Below are 22065 nucleotides of genomic sequence, written 5' to 3'. Positions count from 1 at the left end.
AGAATACAAACAGTGAAAAAGCTCTCTTCCAAATGTTGATTTGAACGCAAAGGGATTCGGGGGAAATTTGTAGAGCCATGAAAATTGCTTGAGTGGTACTAGACAAATAAAATTCATACATGTTAAGTAAAAAGAGGAAATACACTTTCAAATACTTTTGCGTGTTTACATTACTGATAACATTTGAGGGAGAGTTCTTGGTGTCACTGTTCATTGTTGTATCTTTATTGTTATGTTGCTTCCATTATTCTTAAATATGAAACCAAATCAGTGACTAATAGAGTGTTAATACCTTCAAGAAGCTGCTGGACACAGCAGTATATTTGGAGAATGTTGCTCAGGAATTGGGATGTACCAGAGACAGGTTGCAGAGGCAGCAGTAATTCAACCTCATTTGAGTATCTTTATTTTGTGCACAGCTGCATATTATCTACTCAACACCACCCTGCATTCTTTAGGGTGTGCAGGATGGTTCTCTATGTTAGACCACTGCTCAGTGTTTGGGAGTGTACAGCAAAGGAGCAGATAGAGATATTACAGAAGGAAAGGATGGCCAAGGTGTTGACAGTGGAGCTTTGTTGTGGAAAGCTGGATCAGCTGTCGTGTCCTCTGTTGCAGTTCATATGAACTGCTAGGTAAGTTGTCAAGAATTCACGGGTAGCTGTTAGCTGTTTGTTCCTTATGAAGACCTGGTTTGGTATCTGAGTATTCACACCTGCAGCTGTATTAACTGAGCAGTGAGCTTTGAAAAAACACTTAGTTGTAGAAAATGAAGAATTCTTAACAATTCATCCTTTAGCATCTCAGATTGACTGACTATGCTCAGCAGACTTAGAGTTTTATTCTTTACATGCTGTGTTTACCCTCTATTTCAAGAGAAGCAAGATCTTGCTTAGAAGTGTTGTTAAAGTTAATTTATTGATGTTAGGGCTACCCTGAAATGCAGTAGATAAAATGCTTGCAGAGAGAAGGCAGTGAGAAAATTCATAGTCAGTGCAAATTTCTTTGAACTCTGTGATAACTGAGGGCTCAGGCTGGAGGACAAAACAAACAGGGACTCTCTTGTTTGTTGAATATCATACACCAGTTAATTGAGTAAGGTGGTATTTTTTAAGAAAGGAATATAGTTGTGTTAGATGACATCTGATAGATTCTGACCATAGATTGATACTTTGGATATGTATATTCTAACGTGAGTAAGGTAGTGAACTTTCATGGGTTTTGTTCCTGGAATCATTTGGGCTAAATCCCCACGTGCAGTGTGTTCTTCTCTACAGGATTTACAACAGATGAGCAGATTTGGTAGCTGTAGGTTCTGAAAATGGAGACATAATGGAGAAGGGTATACAAAACTTCAGCTATGGGCAGGAGCGTTGCTCACTCATACAGCAACAACATTATTAACATTATTAGGGTACTGTGAGCAGTTCAGAAAACTCAATCAGAGTGCTGTTAGTGACTCAGGAGGTAAGGCTGTGTGAGGGGGAATTATTGCAGGGACAGAAATTAAAAAAGTGTGCCTCAGAAAGGGTAATAGAGAACCTGAAAGAAAGGCATCACTGCATAAAAGATAATGTGTGATTTCCCTTTTCAAATACAAGAAGAAATCTCATGAATTCAAGGGAAGGAATAAATTTGAGCTGCTTTTTTGTACACTGTGTGATGAGATTATGGAGAATTTTTTTATTGATTGTCCTTGAAGCTGCCTCATATCCAGATTTAACAGTTAAAGTTTTGGATTTTATCTTAAACTTTCTACTCCAGGTATTTTAACTACTTCTGATTCAAATGTGGCAGTCAAGGATCTTATTTCTTAGCTCCCTTTCCCGTAAGCATCACTTGAGTGTCTGATTTGAACTTACTCCAACAGTTTTCTGTATATCTGTTTCTAGTGGTTATCCACATTTTTTTCTGTGTAGCATTTTTGACATGGTAAAGTAAGCGTTTGGAATTCAGTGTGAGGCATAGAGACAAGCTCATTAGTTTCACTGTTTCAGAAAATATGTATAAACCCAGTGTTTCAGTTAAAATCTACTTGAAAAGTTTTGTGTGGCTCATTGTCATTTACTAAGTTTAGAAGAGAGATCTGTGCCGAGTAAAAATTGTGAGGCAGCATCACAGAAGTCTTGGAATTGTGTATCAGAGGTGTGTGCAGGTAATGGCTTTATTTCTACTACTTGAAGTTGTTATAGTTTGGAATTATTTTTAAGTATGACTAGAGACTCTGACATATTACAAAGAAATGATTCCGCCCCACCTGCGAGGTTTGTTCTGAGAATGTAGTTTGAATAAGTTGATAGGGGGAGGATGAATGGATTTACTTAGTGGAATTTTTATTTCCTTTCGGTTTTAATGGTTAAATAGTTGTAAAAAAATGTAGGCATAGTCTATGATTTGTTTTTTATGAGCATTAATTTTTATTGCTCATTTATCACCCTGCAGTGAATTTCATGTTTGTATTAGTTCTTTCTGTTGTGATTGCTTTATTTGGAGCTTCTAGGACACTGTCTCTAAAAGTCACCCCATTCTCAGTTGGAGACCTGGGTACAACTTTTTTGTTGCAATAAACTTGGAACCTGGATACAAGAGACTGTGATGTTTCTCCCATGTCCACATGGATATCAGGTGTAGGTTTTATCTTACCAACAGGCAGTAGGCAGTCAGCAAAGTCTCCTACAGGTAGAAATTAGTGGTCTTGTATTCCGTTGCAGTGAGTTTTATAGATGTAAGTCCATTCTTCCAAATTTTTTACTCATTGGGACATTTCACTAGCATATATTGTTGGCAGCTATCACTTCATATTATATCCCCACATTACTTAAAATTTGTCTTTAACTTCTCATTTTTATCAAAATACTGTTGATTCTGTTCCACATTTGATTTGTATCATCCCACTGTCATAACTGACAAAAATCCAGATGAAGAAGAATATTAATGAAAAAAGGTTTTTTAAAAATATGCTGCAAAAGTAAGATGAAACAACAAAGTTCTAAAAAAAAAATGTAACTGCATTTCTTTTTCTTACCTCAGGTCAGATTGGTCTTTCCCCCTTCTGCCACTTCCTGGTGCCAGATTCTTTTTGGGAGGCAATGTTTCTTGTCTTGACTGACAAGAGGTGCTGTCTCTGGTAGGATAAATTATCTTTGCTTTCTTTCTTTTTGTCTTTGATCTCTTATCCTTTACCCTCTTATTTTGTTGTCACTATTCTTTCTTCCCTTTGCTGTGCTCTCCCTCTCTTACTTTTGTCCTTTGAGTGCTCTGGGGTGGGATTTTCAAAAACCCCTTGGGAAGCTGTAGACCCCTGTTGGGGGCAAGTGCAATAGAAATTTAATGCCTGCCTCTGTAAGCCTCTTAGAAAAGCAAAGCTCTGGTGTTTCTTAATGCCCTCACTTATTTCAGAAAAAAAAGCTATTGCTGGAAGGGTTTTAGGCAGCCAGATACAGAGATGGATTTGTGTTTTGGTTTTGTTGGTTGGCTGATGTGATGAGGTGCCTTTAGTAGTGAAAGCTTGACTAGGTTATGACTAATGTATTTTTTAATTATTTCTTGAGCAGAGTCATTGTTTACAAAGCTCTTCAGTAACAATCTATTCCTAGTGTAAATGCTATTTGACACTAAAGCATCCAGTATTCTTGACTGAAGGTGATTTCCAATGGCTTAGTCTATGAGACTGTATTTACTCTTAAAATTTGAAAGGTAAAAATATCAATATTCGTCTTAGGGTTGTAATTTTAAACAAATTTCCAGACCAGTTTTCAGACCAGCAGAGCTGCTTTCCAGATGCTTGATGGTCTGGGAGGAACTTCATGGCAGCTTCTAGAAATAAACACCTGGGTGTGTGCCTAGAACAACATTAGAATAATTTAGCAGATAAATGGTGGCCTCCTGGAGGTGCCTGGTTGAAGAGCAGTGCTGTGAGATGTTAAACAGGTGATACTCTGGGTACTTGATAGGTATCTCAAGTATCCTAGCTCCAGCAGCAATAGATCATACATGATTTTCAAGGTCACAAGTGCATTAGTGTATAGTCGTGTAAGGACCTCTTGTGTGGTCATCAGTAACTTTTGTCTTTATCTCCAAATAAATGATTCTGCTAAGAATCAACATTCAGTTTTATTGGAAATATATTTTTGCATGTTTACCTCTGTGTATGTGTGTGTATTAACTGAGCATGCTCAGAAATTGTTGTTCACCTGGAATGAATTTTAAACTGCCGTGAGTTTTGATTATAAACCCTTGTCAGTTGGACTTTCTTTCATGATAGAATTAAATTAACTTTGAAGAAATCTGTGGTTTGGGCACAAAGGCTTCTCTGTGCTCAGGATACCATCACATCACTTCTACTCAATAAAGCAAATGTTTGAATTACTGTATATTTGCATATGCTTTTAATGTAGGCAGGAATGCTGAGATGGAGTTTAGTGTACAGCTGTTATGTGTATTTCAGCATGCAAGCTGAGGTGTGGGTTATCACTGCAAGTGGAAAACCTCTGTAGTGAGAAGCAGCTTATGAACCACCGATGAAGTGAGAGAAACTTTACTAGGAGTAATAGTGCTGGAACAAAGGTCATATCTGGGCTGACATAATTGTGCCTCTGCAGCTTCCAAAGTTTCCTCTGTGTTTACTTCCTGAGAGTAAATAACACCACTAACTTCACCCCCTGAATTATTGCTAGTGTTACTTTTCACGCGTCCAAAGTAGGCTCTGAAACTAGTGGTGGAAAATGAGATGGGTTTGGAAAAGTGATTTCAGGGATAACCTTGAAGAAAGACATCTAAGCTTCACAAAACTGTAGAGAATTCAGAGCTTTCTGTGTAATGACTAAGCTTTTTTTCAGTCTAGATGTGCATAAAATAGTGCAGATTATTTTAATTCCATACCTGTTTCCTGCTATCATTTGTACTGTTCTGGTAAGATGAAAATATCAATAAGTTTAGTTTGATCTCTGACTGTGCAGATGAAAGTCAGTTATTCCTGCTGTTAACCATGACCTGTTGATTATATTAATTAGATCCTTTGCAGGTTTGAGAAGATGGAGTAGAATCTGCAGAATGTCTTGACTCGGGAATAGGTCAGACTTGTTTTCCAGATCTCTTCTGCCTTGGTTGTCTTCAATTTTAGAAAATTCCAAAGATGAATAGAAGCCTATTTGCCTATTTTGAATTCAGAAAGAATGGATACTGTGATCTGCAGGTGTCTTTTCCAAGGTTGTTTGCCATAAGGCCTGTCAAATGCCAGGCAGGATCTGACAACATACAGTGTTCATTATTCTGAAAGACATTTGTGATGAGCAGAGAAAACAGCTTGAGATTTTGCTGTAGAAGAATGGCTTTGTAAATGAGGATACACAAATAAAGATTGATTAGGATATGAACTTGTCTTTATAGTGTAGATAATTGAATAGTTGACTGTTAAGGGTCAAATTTGTACTGGTAGATGTTGCTACTGATAATGTGCTGTTGCAGATTGCTGTCAGAAGTTTATTTAGAAGCAGAGAATCTGCAAGATATAAACTCTCAAGTTTAACTCATGTCACATTAAAAAAAAGTGTAAATGGTGGATATTAATAAGTTCTGTGTTATCTCATAGTTTGTTAGAATATTATCTAGCTCTTAAGTGTTGGAGCCAGTTACTGTGAGGTATCATTCTTACTGTTCCTCAAAGCTCAGCTAATATTTTGGTTCTGGAAGCATGAGGAATTAAAGGAAAATGACCAGAAAGTGAAGGAATGGATTGTTGGGAATTGCATGCCAGAATACGTTTATTTAGCCCAGACTGAAGAACTTCAAGATGATAGTTGAATGAGGTGCAGGACTCCAGGCTCAAACCTTTAGAAGTACTGTGATGTATTTCTTCAGGGGAAGTATTTCAGGTAATCTGCTGATGAACACCTCTGTAACGCTGGCATTAAATGTTGTGTTGAGCTTCTTCCAACCTTATTATTCCTTCCTTCTAAATGTCCTTCTTCAAAAATTATCACTTTCCAAGAAAGCAGACATTTTCTTAACTTGTGCAATAGGGCGTGGCATTAAATGTCCCTAATCAGTAAGATGACATTGCCTGCATGTTCTTTCACAGTGCTGAGCATTTGGAGATCTTGGCAGTGTATAGCAAATTTAAAAGTCCACACTGTAGTTTGTTCTAGTTAATTGAAAAACTCTAGAGAAGCTGCTGGACTGAGGAATATCTCAGAAATTAGAAACTGCATAGGAAATCTGCTGGCCTATATTCAGGATTGAGCAAGCCTTAGGGTTAAAGAAGATTAAACTAGTTGTGTGTAAATAATTGGCTCCATGCAATAATTGTAGGCATCCTGTAATTGTACATAAGAAAAATGGACTCCCTATTGACAGTACCATAGGCTCTAAGTTACAACATTGGGGTCTGTTATTGTACTGGAAAATGCCTGTAAATCAAAAAACCCGTACAAACGTCTTAGTTGTAAAATGTGTTTTAGTGTACAGCCTTTCAGGTGCATTGGTATACCTCTTCCATCCTGAAAAAATTTATAGTTCTCACAGAACTATAAGCTTTGTGAAGGTAAGAAGTGCTGAGTTGCTGCTGAGTTTGACTGCTCTGCTTAAACACATGTCAGTAAAGTAAGGTAGCTGCCAACTCTAGCGCATGGAGAAGAACCTGGAAGGAAAGTAGCTAATGCTTACTGTCTTGAAATAGCTGGTGTGTTGCAACAGTCAGTAGAGAGCTCGGAAAATGTGTTAAAACAACAGCTGTCTTGAAGCTGTACTGGGACTGTAGACATCCTGTTCAGCTGAACAAGCTGAAGGCATCTCTTCATCCATGCATCCCAGTGACATCACCTGGAAGACTGTCAAGGGAAATTGAAGACATATCAGCCCTTCATACCCAACCTTAGTTTACAGTTAGGTGTAGACTAGGAAACTTGATCTATTTGTGGTTGCTTGTTGGACACATATCAAACTTCAGAATCCAGCATAGTGTGCTGTGAGGCAGTCTTAAAAGCCAGTGTACATGTTTAAAGAAGGTATTAATTGCGGAAGATAAAAGTTTAAGGATGAGTGGTTTTGCTCGTCAACATTTGAGAACTTTAAGAAGCTCAGTTGTTTAGTGGGTGAAAACCACCTTTCTGTGTGGAATTCGAGCAGTGTCCAGTGGGTAGTAGAGAACAGAGCTTATAAATTAGACTGAAAATGTAAAGGAAAATCTTATGCTTCCAAGAGGCAGATATGGAGGTAAAACAGCTAAAATACCTCTCATATGTCCACCTTCCCCTGCTTCCTTATCTAGGTTTTTCTCACTAGTATCTTTGTATTTTTTTCTAATAGATTGTTTTTTTTTTCTAATAGATTGTTTAAAAGCTTTTCAACTGATATCTGTCAGATTTATTTATTACACTGATTTTTTTTTTATCCTTGAAATAGTGCTTCATGCATTTTGTAGCTGTGGCATGGCAGCAGAGCCTATAGTAAGTAGTGAGACATAAAGGGTGTTTGACCATTCCTCTGCTTTTTTCTTAAATCATGAAGTGAGGTATGTTTTATCTGTTTTGATAAAATGCTGTGTTATTGACACCTGGTTTGTTTTGTGGTTCAGCAAATAAAGTAAAACATCTGAGTCTTGTTTAAGAAGATGAGCTAATTACATTAAAAATACTTAAGTGCAGAAGACTTTTGAGCTACAGTCTACAAATTAGTGATGGATTTTAGTGTGTAGTGATAGACCAGAAGCTCTTTAGAAAAATTATGTGACATATTGTTTTCAGATGGAGTGGTTAGTAAATTATTCTTAAAAGTAAGTTGGATACATGTGCGATGATCAGGACTATCAGGGAAGCGTTCCAGAATATAATACTTTGATTGTGTTTGGTTCTTTATGCATGTGCAGCTTAAGGTGACAAGAGGAATTAAACTATAGGTAATAAAGCTCAGTGAAACTTTTCCGCATGAGAAGAACGAGGGGAAAGGTAAGGCATTTGTTATGGCTGACAAATGGTTGTGTTGCCAATACAGGGAACATATGAACAACATGTAAGGAGGCCTGCTGAGAAGAGCTTGAGGATGCTGGTGCATGAGAGGCTGGACATAATCTGGGAGCCCAGAAAGCCAAATGTGTACTGGGCTGCATCCAAAGCAGCATGGCCAGCAGGGGAGGGAGGGCATTGTGCCCCTCTGCTTCCCTCTGGTGAGACCCCACCTGGAGCCCTGCATCCAGCTCTGGGGTCCCAGGGAGGACATGGAACTGTTGGAGTGAGTCTAGAGGAGGCTAGCAGGTTGATTAGGTGGATGGAGCACCTCTCCTGTGAGGAAAGGCTGAGGGAACTGGAATTGTTCAGCCTCAAGAGAAAGCTTTAGGGGTACCCCGAATGTGGCCTTCAAGTACCTGAAGGGAGCCTACAAGAAAGGTGGGGAGGGCCTGTTTACCAGGGAGAATGGTTTCAAACTGAAAGAGGATGGGTTTAGATTAGATTTTTAAAAAAAATCTTTTGAATATGGTGAGGCACTAGAACAGGTCGCCCAGAGAAGCTGTACATGCCCAATCCCTGGAATTGTTTAAGGCCGGTTTAGATGGGGCTTGAAGCAACCTGGTTTAGGTGAAAGATGTCCCTCTCTGCAGCAGGGATGTTCAATCTAGGTGATCTTTAAGGCCCCTTCCTACCCAGACCATTCTGTGGTTGTTTGAATGAGTAAAGAAGTCTGCTGTGAAGAATTGTAAAGAAGAAGAGGGAGGAATGGGAACAAACTCAAAGCCTGGAAGTAGACGTGAATCTTTTTTGCTTTAGGTTGCTATATTTCCCACAGTGCACTTCTGGTGTAGCCTTCCTGTCATAAGCAATTGTAGTTTCTGTAGACATGTTACCAACCTGAGAAGCAGGTATGGTATCTCTGTGTAACAGAGGGAGAAGAAAAGTTGCCAAGGCAGTTTGTTTATGTTCAGAGTAAGAAAAATGGTTTGCGAAAGCCCAGGATAGAATATTGAAACTACTTAAATGAATAAATTATAGGATTTTAACATGCTGTTTCCCCTCTGTGTTGTGTTCAGAGGGACTTAATTATTTTTGCAAGTTACTAGACCTCTTGTGGTGTTAAGGAAAGATAAATTCCTTTTATGATAATGTGATGTCATTCAAAATGATGATTTTGAAGGCAGTCTTTAAGTTTGAAGGTGGTTTTGTGCTCTTCTCTATGGCCTGAGTTGACTGGGAGGAATCTAGGTGAGACTGTCTTGTATTAGGCATTACTGCTTTCTTTAATGATGAGAAGACCACTTGTTTTTATTTCCCTCCCTCTTCCAACTGCTTTCTAGATGTGTTTCATGACCTGGAAAGTGTGTATTTGCAGACCACTTGGTGCAAGTCTTTTAAGTCTGAGCTATTACGAGACATGTAATCGCCAAGTGTTACTACTAAAATGCATGGAACAGTTGCGGCATGCAGACTTCTTCTGTCTTTCACTTCCAGCTCTTTGGTTTCCCAGCCAGTATTGCCTAATTTCTGCATTGTTACCTGTGATAAATCTTGCCAATTCCCCATTCCACAGAGTGGGAAAAGGTTGCCATGTTTACCTGTTTGGGTGATGTTTAAAAGGATCAGGAGTGAGTTTATTATTGCAAAAGGAGATAAAGTTGAGTGTGTATTCCTTACACCAGAGCTATGTCTAAGGTGTACCTAAATAGTTAATTTCAGCTAAGCTTCTCTTAGCCTCTACCAGGTGTTCTGTTTTTTTGGGTTTTTGTCTTATCTGCCTGGAACAGTGGCTCATAGAAAAAGCATTCTTCAAGTATATTTACTTTTCTCTGTTCAGCTGGTCTGTATTACTTAGTTGTCTCCCAAGCCTGATGGGACATGTGTCTTACTCTCCTTGTGTGTTTTTCCCTTTTTACACCACTCTTCCTAAATAACGACAATCCAAAATGCATGAAGGTTTATTTTCAGAGAACACTGTATCTTAACTTTTAGGAGACTACAGAGAAGTGCCAGTTCTTTTATTTAATTTCTTTTTAGTATTTTAGTTTTCTTCATGTCTCTTACACCTGTAAAACTCATCTGCGTGTGATATACTTTCTCTTGCCCCAATTCTGTTGTAGCTGGTGCTTGCCTGAGCAGTGTATTTCTGTTGACTCATCCTGAAACAAGCTCAGGAACATGGTCCTGTCCTACTGAGTGAGAAACTTTGCCATTGATTTTACTAGATTGAGGATGTAGCTTAGTGCTTTTACTGTTATTTTCTTAGCCTGGAGCTGTTGGTAGCTTTCTCAATGTAAGTATTTTTCTGTTAACAGAGTTCACATACTGTTAGCCATCTTCCAGATTAACAGAGTTGTTAAATTAAATCATGTCTGGTGCCAGTTCCTTTGCTGCCACACTACAAACTTCCTGTGCTCCACTGTAATCTGTTTACAGTACTTCAGCAGGTTTTTGTGTTGTGGTGGTTTTGATGGCTAAATTAAATTATATTGAGTGATAAGACACATGTGAGGTAGTATTAAATATTAAATTGGAAATCCAGATTGGCTTGACCAGAAATCCTGCATGATTCCTATGTAGAGTTGGGCATGTTTTGCAAGTGCTTACTAATCACTTGTTCCTGATGCCCAAGATGACTGAAACTGTTGTGTGTATAACTTCCGCAACCTGGAATGTTAAAGCAAAAATGGAAAAACTTCTTTTAGCAGCAGACTGGTTGATGTTCCTGGATCAAGGCTGAAACTTGCTGTACTGTTCGATTCTTTGTTTTTAACGCTAGGGAAGTGGTTGTCCCCCTGTCCTCAGCACTCGGCCATGCCTCCAGTACTGTGTTCATTTGTCTTTCTGCTTTAAAAAGGACATTAAGGTGCTGGCATGTGTCCAGAGGAGGGCAACAAGGCTTTGAAAAGTCCAGAAAAATGGAATAGTTGAAGGAGCTCGGTTTGTTTAGTCTTGACGAGGCTCAGGGGGCACCTCGTCAGTCTCTACAACTACCTGAAAGGATGTAGTGAGATGGGGTCTGTCTCTTCCAACATGTGTGCTGTGGGAGGACAAGAGGAAATGGCCTGCTGCTGAGACAGGGAAGATTCGGATTTGATATCGGAAAAAAAAAAAAATGATAGTCAAGAATTGGAATTGTTTGCCAGGGGGGTAGGGGAGTCAGGTATCCAAGATGCAGCTGGATCTGGTGCTGGGTGATAAGGTTTAGTTGTTATGGGATTATAGTGGTATTCCTGGTGGACAGTTGGATTTGGTGATTCTGTAATTCTAAGTATCAGGCACTCTGCAAGTGTGAAGATTGTTGAAAACAGAGGTGAGCAGATTCGGGTGTCTGTTTCTACTCCAGACTCCAGAGAGGAAGGAGTGCAGTGAAGAAAACAAAAAGCCTTTTGTAGGCCTACTTCCCTCCCTTTCCTCCTCCCTTTTCTTTTCCATTTCCAAGTCAACAACATCTCTGCCTGCAACTTTGGTCCTAGTAATTCTTTTTAGTCTGGTTACTTCCACTTTGCTGTGAGAAGATCCTGCATGTTCAGCCATGTTGCGCACAGACTCTTTGAGGGAACAGAGAGGGCTTTTTGATTATTTCAGGGGTATGGTGTGTGAATTTTCTGTTCAGTGCTTGTAGCTGCAATGACAAAGTAGGTTCTATGTTGTAGGTGTCTTTAATGTTTATTTTCACAGTTTGCTTTAGTAAACATGAGGAAAAGTAAACTGTTCTGTTTGGTTGATTTTTCTCATGAATTGCTCACAGAAACAGTAGAAGGTCTTAGAATTTGACCTCTCAAACTAGACAGTAGTCTGCATTGAGAAATGAATCTATTAAAGTAAGAAACAATTGGCATTTCTTTTTTATTAAGTATCAAATGGCATATATTTTCCTTTCTTCAGTCTTGGAAATAAATGAACTGCTTAAGTAGAATATCTTAAGGTTTGGACTTGCTGTGTGGCATGTAGACTGCAGATGAGATAGTTAATGTCAAGCAAATTTCTTTAAAACTGAATAAACCCAGAGCAATCCTTTAAAAGGACATCTTACACTAAAACATATCAGATGCATTTTAGAAGTAGTGTTGTGTATGTTCTTCTGAATATATAAATAAAATGCAGTATACATGTTGCAAACTTTTGTACCACAAAAGAGGCAGCACAACTTTTTAATTTTCACTTGCATGCTTAAGTTGGGGCTTTCAAAAGGTAGAAACCTTAACGTTTGTCTAGTCCCTTCAAACTGAGCAGTACTCTTGCATGTAATACTTCTAGTCTTTAGAAGGGTGAACCCTTTCAGTGCTTCATGTAAGTTTGGAAGAAATTCTTAAGTAGCTGGCATTTTCTTTTTGGAGAAGAAACCATTGATTGCCTAATTTTGTATTTGTGTTGTACATTAAAGAAATGCAGGGATTCTCACTCTGAGCACTAATGAACAAAAAACAGTACCTGAATTCAGAAGGTTGGGTTTTATATATTCAGCTGTTGACAGGAATGCTAAATGCTGATAACTACCCATGAAACTAGTGTCTTCCAGTGTATTGCTAAGAGAAAGAAATTTAATTCTCAGGAGTAGCAGAATTATTGAATATTCTTATCTGGAGCTAATTGTTGTTTTCATGGTTTGAATACTTCAGATGCTGGCCTTATATGTGTTTAAAATGTTTCCTAATGACTGGTATTTTTTTGAAATTTCTAAAAATTTAACAATACATTCAAAATATTGATAAAGTTCAAGGCCTCATATTGAGGCTGGAACTTATTTCAGTATCTCTATATTACTCATCTTTGACCATATGCTCTTTACAAGAAAAAAGTGCTGAGTTTTCTACAATTTATGAACTAATTATTTTGTATGGGTCTGATTGTTTGGCTTCAAATATCATTATTTTGTTATTTTGATTGCCCTTAGTTCTCAAAGACACTAAGTAAGGGAGAAAACCTTTGCTTTTTTTACAAATGTTTGTCTATTCAAGGCAGTAATGGCTTGGGACATTACCGACACTTTCACTGATGTTACCTTATAGCTTTGCTTGTAATGGTAAATGCAAATTGATCCTGGTGTGTATAGTACTTGAACCATATGGTTTTTTCAGTGTTACTCTCTCCGTTTTATGAATTCAGATTAATATGCTCTCTTTGATGTATCTATTAAATCCAGGACCAGTTACATTCATGTTAGTTAATTTCTAGCAAAGCCAGTTCAGTGTCATAAGATCAAAGTATGTTTGCCTGTGAGGATTAAAATATGAAAGGTATTGGGAAAGAACATTTTTTTGACTTCTTTTTTTTTTTTTTTCAAGTATCACTCAGCAAACCATTCAGCATGTAAAATGCTGTAGTAATCGACCTGGATGAAAAGAAGATGTGGGCTTCGTATAACGTAGTAAGACTTCTGTAGTGAAGGGGTAAAACATAGTTTATTAATGGGACTGTTAGGTATGTCCTGACTCACTTCACTCAGAGTAAAGCTAGAGAGGCTGTGTTCTTATTGAAAAGGAATACTTCTGAAGAAACTTTAAAAATCTGATGTTTGATAGTTAAAGGTGAACCGAAGTTCCTTAGGTTTTTAGCACAATGCTGTCCTCTGCTGGAACAGTGTTGCATTAAAAGAGCATTTTACGCTGATCAGAAAGGTTTTAATTAGATGTGATCTATGTTATGCAGTGTATGCTGGTACTTGTATAGCAGTAACAAAGTAGAAAAAAATTTGAGGATGCCTCCAATATCATGTACAATGTAATGTAATGTGTAACTAAAATGGATATTTCTTACTCTTACCATTCCAAGCCAATATTTTCCATAAGGTGAATCAGAAGTTCTCATTGAACAGCAAGTTTTTTTGGGTTAAAAGGATTTCATTCTGTGAATCTTCTAGAAGTCAATAGTAGCAGTTCTTGAATGTCAGAAGTGTATCTAAATACCTGTCACAGAGTATTTATGCTTTTCTTTAGCCTGATTCTGTGCTTTTGTTCCCTGCTTTAAAGTGAACTTCCTCCAGCATGTGGGGGAGTTTTTTCACAAAACTTGGGATTGATGTGGATGCATCCTGTTTAATCTGTTACATATCTGCCATACTTGGAAATGTAAGGTAAATGCAGGGAAATGTTGGATAGACATAGTGAAAGACATGCTGTTCTAAATAAAATGTTACCTTTGGGGGTTTGAGGCAGAATGAACTTTTGGAATTTAAGTTGATATAAAGATGAAAGTGTAAAAGATTAAGATCAAAAGCTTTTGTTATAGTAGAAAGAATAAGGTGGGAGGAAATTATTTGGTTATTTCAGTTTCTAGATCACATGTTGGGTAGGTAGTTGGGATTTTGGCAGCCAAGTAATAGGCTTGAAAAGGAACAGGAAGAACTGTCAGGCCTGACTTTGCTCAGACTGTTATAAAAAGGGAAAAATAAGTAACCTAATTTCTGGAAAAGAGATCCTGCTGGATTCAAGAGAGGTCTGGGGATTTAACCATGTGTTTAACTCCTAAATTTCAATTTCATAATTTTCCCTTCTGCAGTTTTCATTCTCTGCTGCAGGTAAGGATATAGGCGTAACCCAGTACATCCCTTGCTGCCAGCCTGTTCCTCAGAGCAGAGGACATGGTGATTGTTGTAAAATACCAACTTTGAGAGATAAAGAAAGAACACTGTCTCTAGAACATTGCTGTTCTCTTGGTCTGACTTTACCAGCCACATGGATGTGTTATGCTAATTTTAGTTTTTCTCTTTGAAGCAGATTGTAGACGTTCTAATAATTGATGATAAGTAGCAAACGTCATCTGTTATTTGAAGACCTGGTAGATTCTTACTGTAAATGTTCTAAAGATTTAAATACAAACATTGCTGTGGGTTATGTTTATGGCTGACTTTCCCTGAAGTTAATATCACATCATATATGGAAATGGCAGTTTGGAATAATGTGGAGAAGTAGTGACATGAAGAAAACATGTAAATGAGAGCTTCTTAAAAATGTCTGTCTTCAAATAGGAATGATGTAAATGTTCGAGAGAGCGCATGAGAGGAGTTTGTTGCAAAGAGGCTTACGTCTGCATTAAATCAATTGTTCCAAGCTTAAATGAAAAGATTGGGAAAAATACTACTTTCTGGAGAAGCATGGGTTAGTACATCAGTTGGGAGGCGGTTAGTGTCTGACATAGACTCTAGGTTAAACTAGTCGGCTTATTTCAGTGGGATGTCTAACTTGCTGATCAACTGTTTTCTAGAAAGTTTAGTAGGCAACAAAGAGACTCGCAGTGCTGCCAGTAGCTGCTAAGTGTTGTATGTACAGTGTCCATTGTTGGGAAGATCTGCATGCTGCATAGGTAGAATTTTTTGGGTCTCTCTGTGGGAAGAAAAAAGCAAACAAACCAACTGAAGCAGTGAAATTCAGACTACAGATTTAGGAAGCAAGTGCTCTCAGAAACTAGCCAGCTATCAGTGTCTAAATCATCAGTTAAAATCTTTCAGAGTTTGTAGATGAAACTTCAGGGAAAAAGTTAAGTGAGAAAGCCAACCAAACCAACTTTGAAGATGGTAACATGCCATCCTCAAAACATAGTTCAGCTATTAACAAAGGTTCTGGAGATACTTTCTTCTAATATGCTGTTCCATGTAGAGTGATGCTTGCAGAATATACAAGCAGTGAGGTGAATAAGAAATAGGTTCAGTATTCACGTAAGCACCATGCTTAGACATTAGAAGCTATTAGTACCTCAAGCTTTCCTGGTAGGTGGAGAAACAAAAGGCAAAAGTGATAAAATAATTTTGCTCACTGCTTTTCTCAGTGTAATGATGTAATTGTTTGAACAAGTTGGGGAGATTCAAAAGAAATTGCTTATTAATGTGTTTCTGAATTACTTGTGGTAAAGCTTATATTAGATGCTACCGAGTGGAGTAGTAAAAAGAAATGCAAAAAAAAATTCTGTAACTTGCACCAGTCCTCTGACAACTAGGCTTAAAAACATAGGGATATGGCTAATGTGACTCTTTTGTTCTGGCTCTAAAATTGTCTGTGATTTTGCCAAACTGTGAAGAAGAAATCTTAAGTGATGCCGAAAGAAGGTGTTGATCCAAATTGTGCCTTGGTTGTTCACAGTGGTTTCTTTTGTGAAGGCCCTTAATTTGCTGCTGCAATTGAAGACATTTCTGTTAGCCTTTGCAGGTTACAAGATGATGCCACTTCTGCACTTAACCAGGCAATCCAGAGAGAACTGAAGCCATACAAAGAAAAATGAAAACTTCTTGAAGCTATAAAACATTTCTCAGATACACACGCAAGTGTGACTACTTTACATTGCAAAGAATGAGTTTAAGGGAGAAATAGAATGGAGAGAACTGATGCAGGCTAAATTAAAAGAAAATGGGAAAAGGTCCTAATTTCTGCACCACATGAAATGTCTGGCTATATTGTTACTCAGAATTAAAATATTAGAAACTGCTGAATTTAAGGCTGAAAAACTAGTATCCTTTTGGCAGTGTTGATTTGGTTGTTGTTTTTCTTTCCTCTTGGTCAGCCGTTACACAATTTAGCTTTTGAAAGGGGCACAATTCCTGTGTGAACAGTCAAAATACCAGTTGATACTAAGAGGTAAAGGTGTCTGTAGGAAGATGCAGCCAAAGAGCTTTTATAACTTGACCTGTTATTCTTTCAGGTGCTTGAGTGTGCTTTACTTCAAGAATTCAAGATCCTAATTTTGGGAGAATGGTGTTTTTTCAAGACAGAAGTGCGTTTAAAAATTTGAGTCTCGGGTCAGCTGCACATGTCTGTTGTACATGGTTGGCTCTTTATTAGTTATTGAGAGACAATAGCAACAGATCTTCCTCATAAAGGATACGTGCATTTGTTGCTGTCTTAAAGCAGTTTTATTTGTTTACAGGTGTCAGCTGTGATGCATGTTTAAAAGGAAATTTTCGAGGTCGCCGGTACAAGTGTTTAATTTGCTACGATTACGATCTGTGTGCAACTTGTTATGAAAGTGGTGCAACAACAACAAGGCATACAACTGACCATCCAATGCAGTGCATACTAACAAGAGTAGATTTTGGTAAGTGATCATTTCAAACTCCAGTAATTTGTTCCTGTATTGTGTCCACAAACATAATGCTGATTTTCATGTTTCTAATTATTAATTACTTCCCCTGTTAGTGCACTAAAAATAAGGGCTAAGTTCTTGAGTTCTAAGAAGCAGGCATGTTTTCTTTGGTAGAACTGCATTTGTTTTTAAACTGCTGCATATGTATTTCTGATTTTGTTATTTTGGTCTGATTACATCAGATTATCAGACTAATAAATACACTTGATAATAGTGACTATTCTTAAAATTACCACAGTCTACAGGCAGAAAAAAAACCCTGGTGAGATTTTGTAGGAAGGTAGTTCATTTGTGGTTTTTGTGAGACTGTAAGTGTAGGAAAGGTAGTGGTGAGCTGCAATGGATATGAGAGATTAGTGGGAAGGACTAGAATGTAGTCTTTTTGGAATTCCTTTGTAGATCTCCTAATCCAAGAGTTATTTCTAACTGTAAAGCCTTTTCAGTATTTAAAGTAAATAATAATTGTTCTTGTGTCTTTGAGAAGTCACTTTAAAAATTTCAAAGGTTTATTAAACCTTAACAAAATACAACAATGGAGTGAATAAGCAAAAAGGACAGCACTGGGGAGCATGGGACTTAACCACTGTGTGCTCACCCACAAAATGGCTGCTCCTGGCCCCTCCCACAGTCTGTCAGTCAGCTCTTCTTTGCTGTCTATTGTTGGAGACTTGTTTCTTGCAACTTGATTGGAGGTTAGGTGTTGTCATGCCATGCTCCCCAGCAAGAAGCTTTTCCCATTCTCAGCTCCCCCATGCAAGGGCACATATACACGCCTTCTCTCCCATGCCCCGGACAAGCTAGGCTGTCTGGTGGCAGCAGCACAGAGCAGGGAAAGGGGACCATGGGGAGAACTGTGGACATCTAAAAAACAAACCACACTAGCATAACCATGCATAAGTAAAACTTCTCTTAATACACACATAATATTCATCCCCTAATTGCAAGAGCCAATTATCATATTACCTATCTATAACAAACCCCCCTATTCCTTTAGTATAAGTGATACGGCTTAAGCAGTTAGCTCTTGTTTTTGATTTTGATGACCTAGTCATGCTTCTCTTGAGTCAGATTTGATTTTGGATGAGTCATAATAGCATCTGTTGATGTGGGTGAGGACAGTGGGAAAAAGAAAAAAACTTCAGGTTTTCTCTTAGCAATATGATTGGTGGAGTGTGTGACCTGAATTGGTCTGAGCAACAAAGGGGAGCAACAGAGGTCTGGTATAGCTTTTACTCCCCCCTTAACATGCCTAGGGGGTTGCTGCCTGCAGCAGGGCTGTATAACCTTCTCGGTGGCGAATTCAAGGGCTTGCCTGGTCTTGCCTTCTAGTTCTCGTCATACTCCACTTGTTAATTCTCAAGCGAACTACTTTAGCACTTCTCACTGTTCCCCATGTACTTCCCCTCAACAGACACTTGTAACTTCTATCCATTAAAACAAGACAATTACATCAATGACCAATACAATTTAAATTTCTCGCTCAAAGCGTTACATAAGCAGTCCTCGAGCTGGCCCGTGGAAGCTTGACTCTACTTTTTGGTCATCTTGGGGCTTTTCTGGTTACTTCTCACGCAGTGTGGGTGTTAGCTTTTATTCTGTGGATTCTTTCACTGGCCTTTTAATTTTGTCTTAGCGAGTATTCTGAAGAGGAGAAGCAGCAGAAGTCAGGCAGTCTGGTTGCCAGCCTGGCCAGAACTGCAATGCCGGCTTATGAACCATTACAGGCAGGTGTCCCCTGGCCCTCTCATCTGGTAGAGATACTGCAGTTATCCTACTGCATTTGAACTTACATGGAAAAAGAATGCTATCAACATGGAAAAAGAATGCTATCAGCATAAAAAAAACCCCCAAAGCGCAAGTAGTTTTTCTCCAATAAACAGGTGGATTTATCCAGGCTCTGATTTCTTAAAGCAGCAATGCTTACCAACTTACACCCCCATCCCCCTCTGCAAATTTTTGGTTGTGAGGGTCTCTAGGATGCTCTAGGCTTGTCTGTGCTGGCAAGATCTGGGTGTCTGCCACTTTAGGCTGGAGGTGTGCTAGTGGCATGGCCTTCTCCCGGGACAAGAGAAAATGTGGTTTTGTGCTGGCAAGTGAAAGGCACAAGCAGCAGTTGTCGCTGATCTGGTTATTGCTGTCACTAATCGGGGACACTGCTGCATTTGCACTGTGGGCTTCATGTAGGATGGAGGAGGGTGACTTCGTGAGAAAGGTGACAAAAGGAGTGGCGACTACTGAAAAAGGCAAAAGGGGTCTTTTTGGTCAAGGTAGAGCTGGTATACGGAGGAAGAAGATCTTCAGCTGTTACCCACCCAACAGCACAGGGACAGTGACTAGAGGAAGGCAATACCACATCAGGATTTGCTATCAGCATCCCCCAAACTTTCTGGGATTAGCAAAAGGTTTTTGGCTGTGGCCGCCCACTCTTCTTGTACCCAGGTGGGTTCTGAGCTGCGCTAGGCTGTCTAGCCCATGGGATCATGGAAAGGACAGTTGTCTTAGAGAAAAGAGAAAGAGACTGGCTGTGCCTAGGATGCCTCCCCTTCCTTCTATGGCGGGCAGTCTGTCTTTGCTTTAACAGTTGTAAAAGGGAAACATAGAGGCAAATTTTTCTTTCTATGAGAATAGAATGCACACAGAGAGCCAGAGACAACTCCAGCCAGCAGAGCTCAATAGTGATACACACACACAAACACACACATACCTGTTTTTCCTAGGTGGGGCAGCAGCTGGATGCACGGAGCTGTGTATCTAGAGCCATGATTCTGGAGCCATGTCTCTGGGTGTGCACCCAGGGACATATGCTGAGCTAATGCACACACAGGCACCTGCTCACCTGCACAAAGCCCTGCTACTTGCTAGTAGCATATGCCTGTGCACACACGGAGCGGTGCACACCTAACCCATGCACTTGAGTACACGTGTACAGAGCTATGCACATCAATGTGTGCAGTGTCATACGCATCAACACGTGCATATCCCACATAGGGCTGTGCTCACACATGCAGAGCCTGTGCACACGCACAAGCACAGACCTTTTCACAACTGAGAGGATGTAATTTAACACATGGGCACACAGCAGTGCATGCAATACGTCAGCACATCTATGTGCACAATGCTGTGTGTGCTAGCATACGTGTACACTGTGCAAAGCGGTAAGTGCATAGCACTTACATCTGGGCACACCAGAAAACACATGTGCACACTGACACACGTGCATGTCTTAACTCTTGTATGTGCACACAGAGCCGTGCACAAAGGCACATACAGACACATCACGTGCAGACACGCATCCTGGCACACACATGCACAGACTCACACACACACATAGCACATACATGAACAAGCACTCCTCAGAGCCCTTCTGGAAAGAGAGTAGTAGGACATCTACTGCCTGCTACCACCCCCCATCTAGGCAGTGTTTCACCCTCTGTGTCTTTGGGGTGGAAACAGATAGTACTGTCTTAAAGGAAGGGTTAAAGAGAGACTGTGCTGGATTCTTGCCTCCTGCCTCTTACCACACAAGGACAGGAGGGCACAAAACTGTCTTTTTGCTGTCTTGTCTTTCCTGAGAGCTTGACTAGCACAAAGGAGAGAGGATTTGAGGGATTTATTGAGGACCACTACCAGTTATTTTTGGATATTAGATATGGGCTAAAAGGACAGCATTGCTGTAAGTAATAAATAGTAATCACAGGGGTAAGAAGACTGAAACATACTAACATTAAATGTCACAGATTTCAATGTGCTGCAATGAGTGCTTGTTCTAAACTACTTTTTTTCAAAAAATGCCTATAACTGGAAACCAAGAATGACTAAGAATTATGTTTTGTGTCTTGCAACTTGAGAACTTTTTCATCAGTAGTCTTTGATAAATGTACCTTTGGCTTAATGCCTTTTATGTGTGTATGTTGTAGGGGGTTTATTTTTTACTCTTAAGTATGCATGAAGAAGGTGCACAATAAAGTATTCAGATGGGTAATAGGAAAATTTAATCCTGAATCAGATGTCTCTTTGAAAGATTGATTTTTATCTAAGGAATTCTGTGATACTTCTGTTTTGTCACTAACCTACCAATTTTAAGAATGTGCTAGTTAGATTTTAATATTAAGTATACATTTAACTTTTGTAGCTATAGATGGATAAAAAAGCAAAACTGCTGGTATTTTTGGTTGTATTTTCGCATTTAATTCAGGTTGTTTCTTGGAGTTTTTACCCACCAAAGGAAAGCTATAATGTCTAAACACTGCTGTGCTTGAAAATTGACTTCATAAACGACTATAGGGTCCTCATCAGACAGTGTTGTGATCCTTCTACTCCTTTGTATTCTTCCCCTAATTGATAAGGAATATGGGTCATGAATCTTAGCCTAGAGGGGTGTGACTGAATCTGGTTTTACTTCTTTAATAATGCTTTTTTACTTTTCTTCATAGACATCTTGAACAGAGGGCTTTAGAGGTCTAGAGGAGTTTGAAGAATTGTGGACTCCTGCTTTTGTCTTTGAAATGAACCAAAATTTCAGAATCTGAAAGATTTCTTTGTGGTCAAAAGAAACAATTCTTTGGTCATGGGCACATTGCATTCTAAACTGATAGATTTGTAAATTAAAAATGGTAACACAGTTGTAAGTTGCTTAATTTCTGCAGCCAGGGAGGCATGGTGTTTTTGTTTCTTCCCACATTGCCTCTAATTCTTAGTTAACTTCATTAGCTAAGGACCCCTTGATAGTTGGGGACATGACTGTTCATAATTTTAGGATTTTTTATGTGCTTGTAAAAACAATACAGATGGAGAAATAATCATTCAGTATCTTCAGTGCTAAAATCAGACACAAAGATTCATGAGATAACCACTTGATAACCAACCTTATTTTTCTTAACTTAGATTTTAATTTAAAGGAAAATTTATCTGGTGATTTCACATTACTAAAGAGATTTTGGTTGTAAGAGCAATTAAAGTTGAAGAGGAAAAAATAAGGGATGTATATACTTAAAGATGGCAAATCTAGATATTTTTCCTTTTTAACTTCTACGCACTTCTTAATATT

General features: G+C 38.8%; 1 protein-coding gene across 1 annotated transcript in view; it reads left to right on the top strand.

Annotated features, from left to right (window-relative positions):
• The window catches only part of KCMF1 (potassium channel modulatory factor 1), a 43559-nt gene that overhangs the window by 5442 nt on the left and 16052 nt on the right, over positions 1-22065 (top strand). Inside the window, 1 exon segment of the mRNA XM_041395903.1 lies at positions 16803-16970. Coding sequence (XP_041251837.1) covers positions 16803-16970 — 168 coding nt within the window.

This window comes from Onychostruthus taczanowskii, unplaced genomic scaffold (assembly GCF_017590055.1).
Source record: "Onychostruthus taczanowskii isolate IOZ18803 unplaced genomic scaffold, ASM1759005v1 scaffold121, whole genome shotgun sequence".
NCBI classification, from domain to species: domain Eukaryota; kingdom Metazoa; phylum Chordata; class Aves; order Passeriformes; family Passeridae; genus Onychostruthus; species Onychostruthus taczanowskii.
This window is presented reverse-complemented; position numbering and strand designations above follow the sequence as displayed.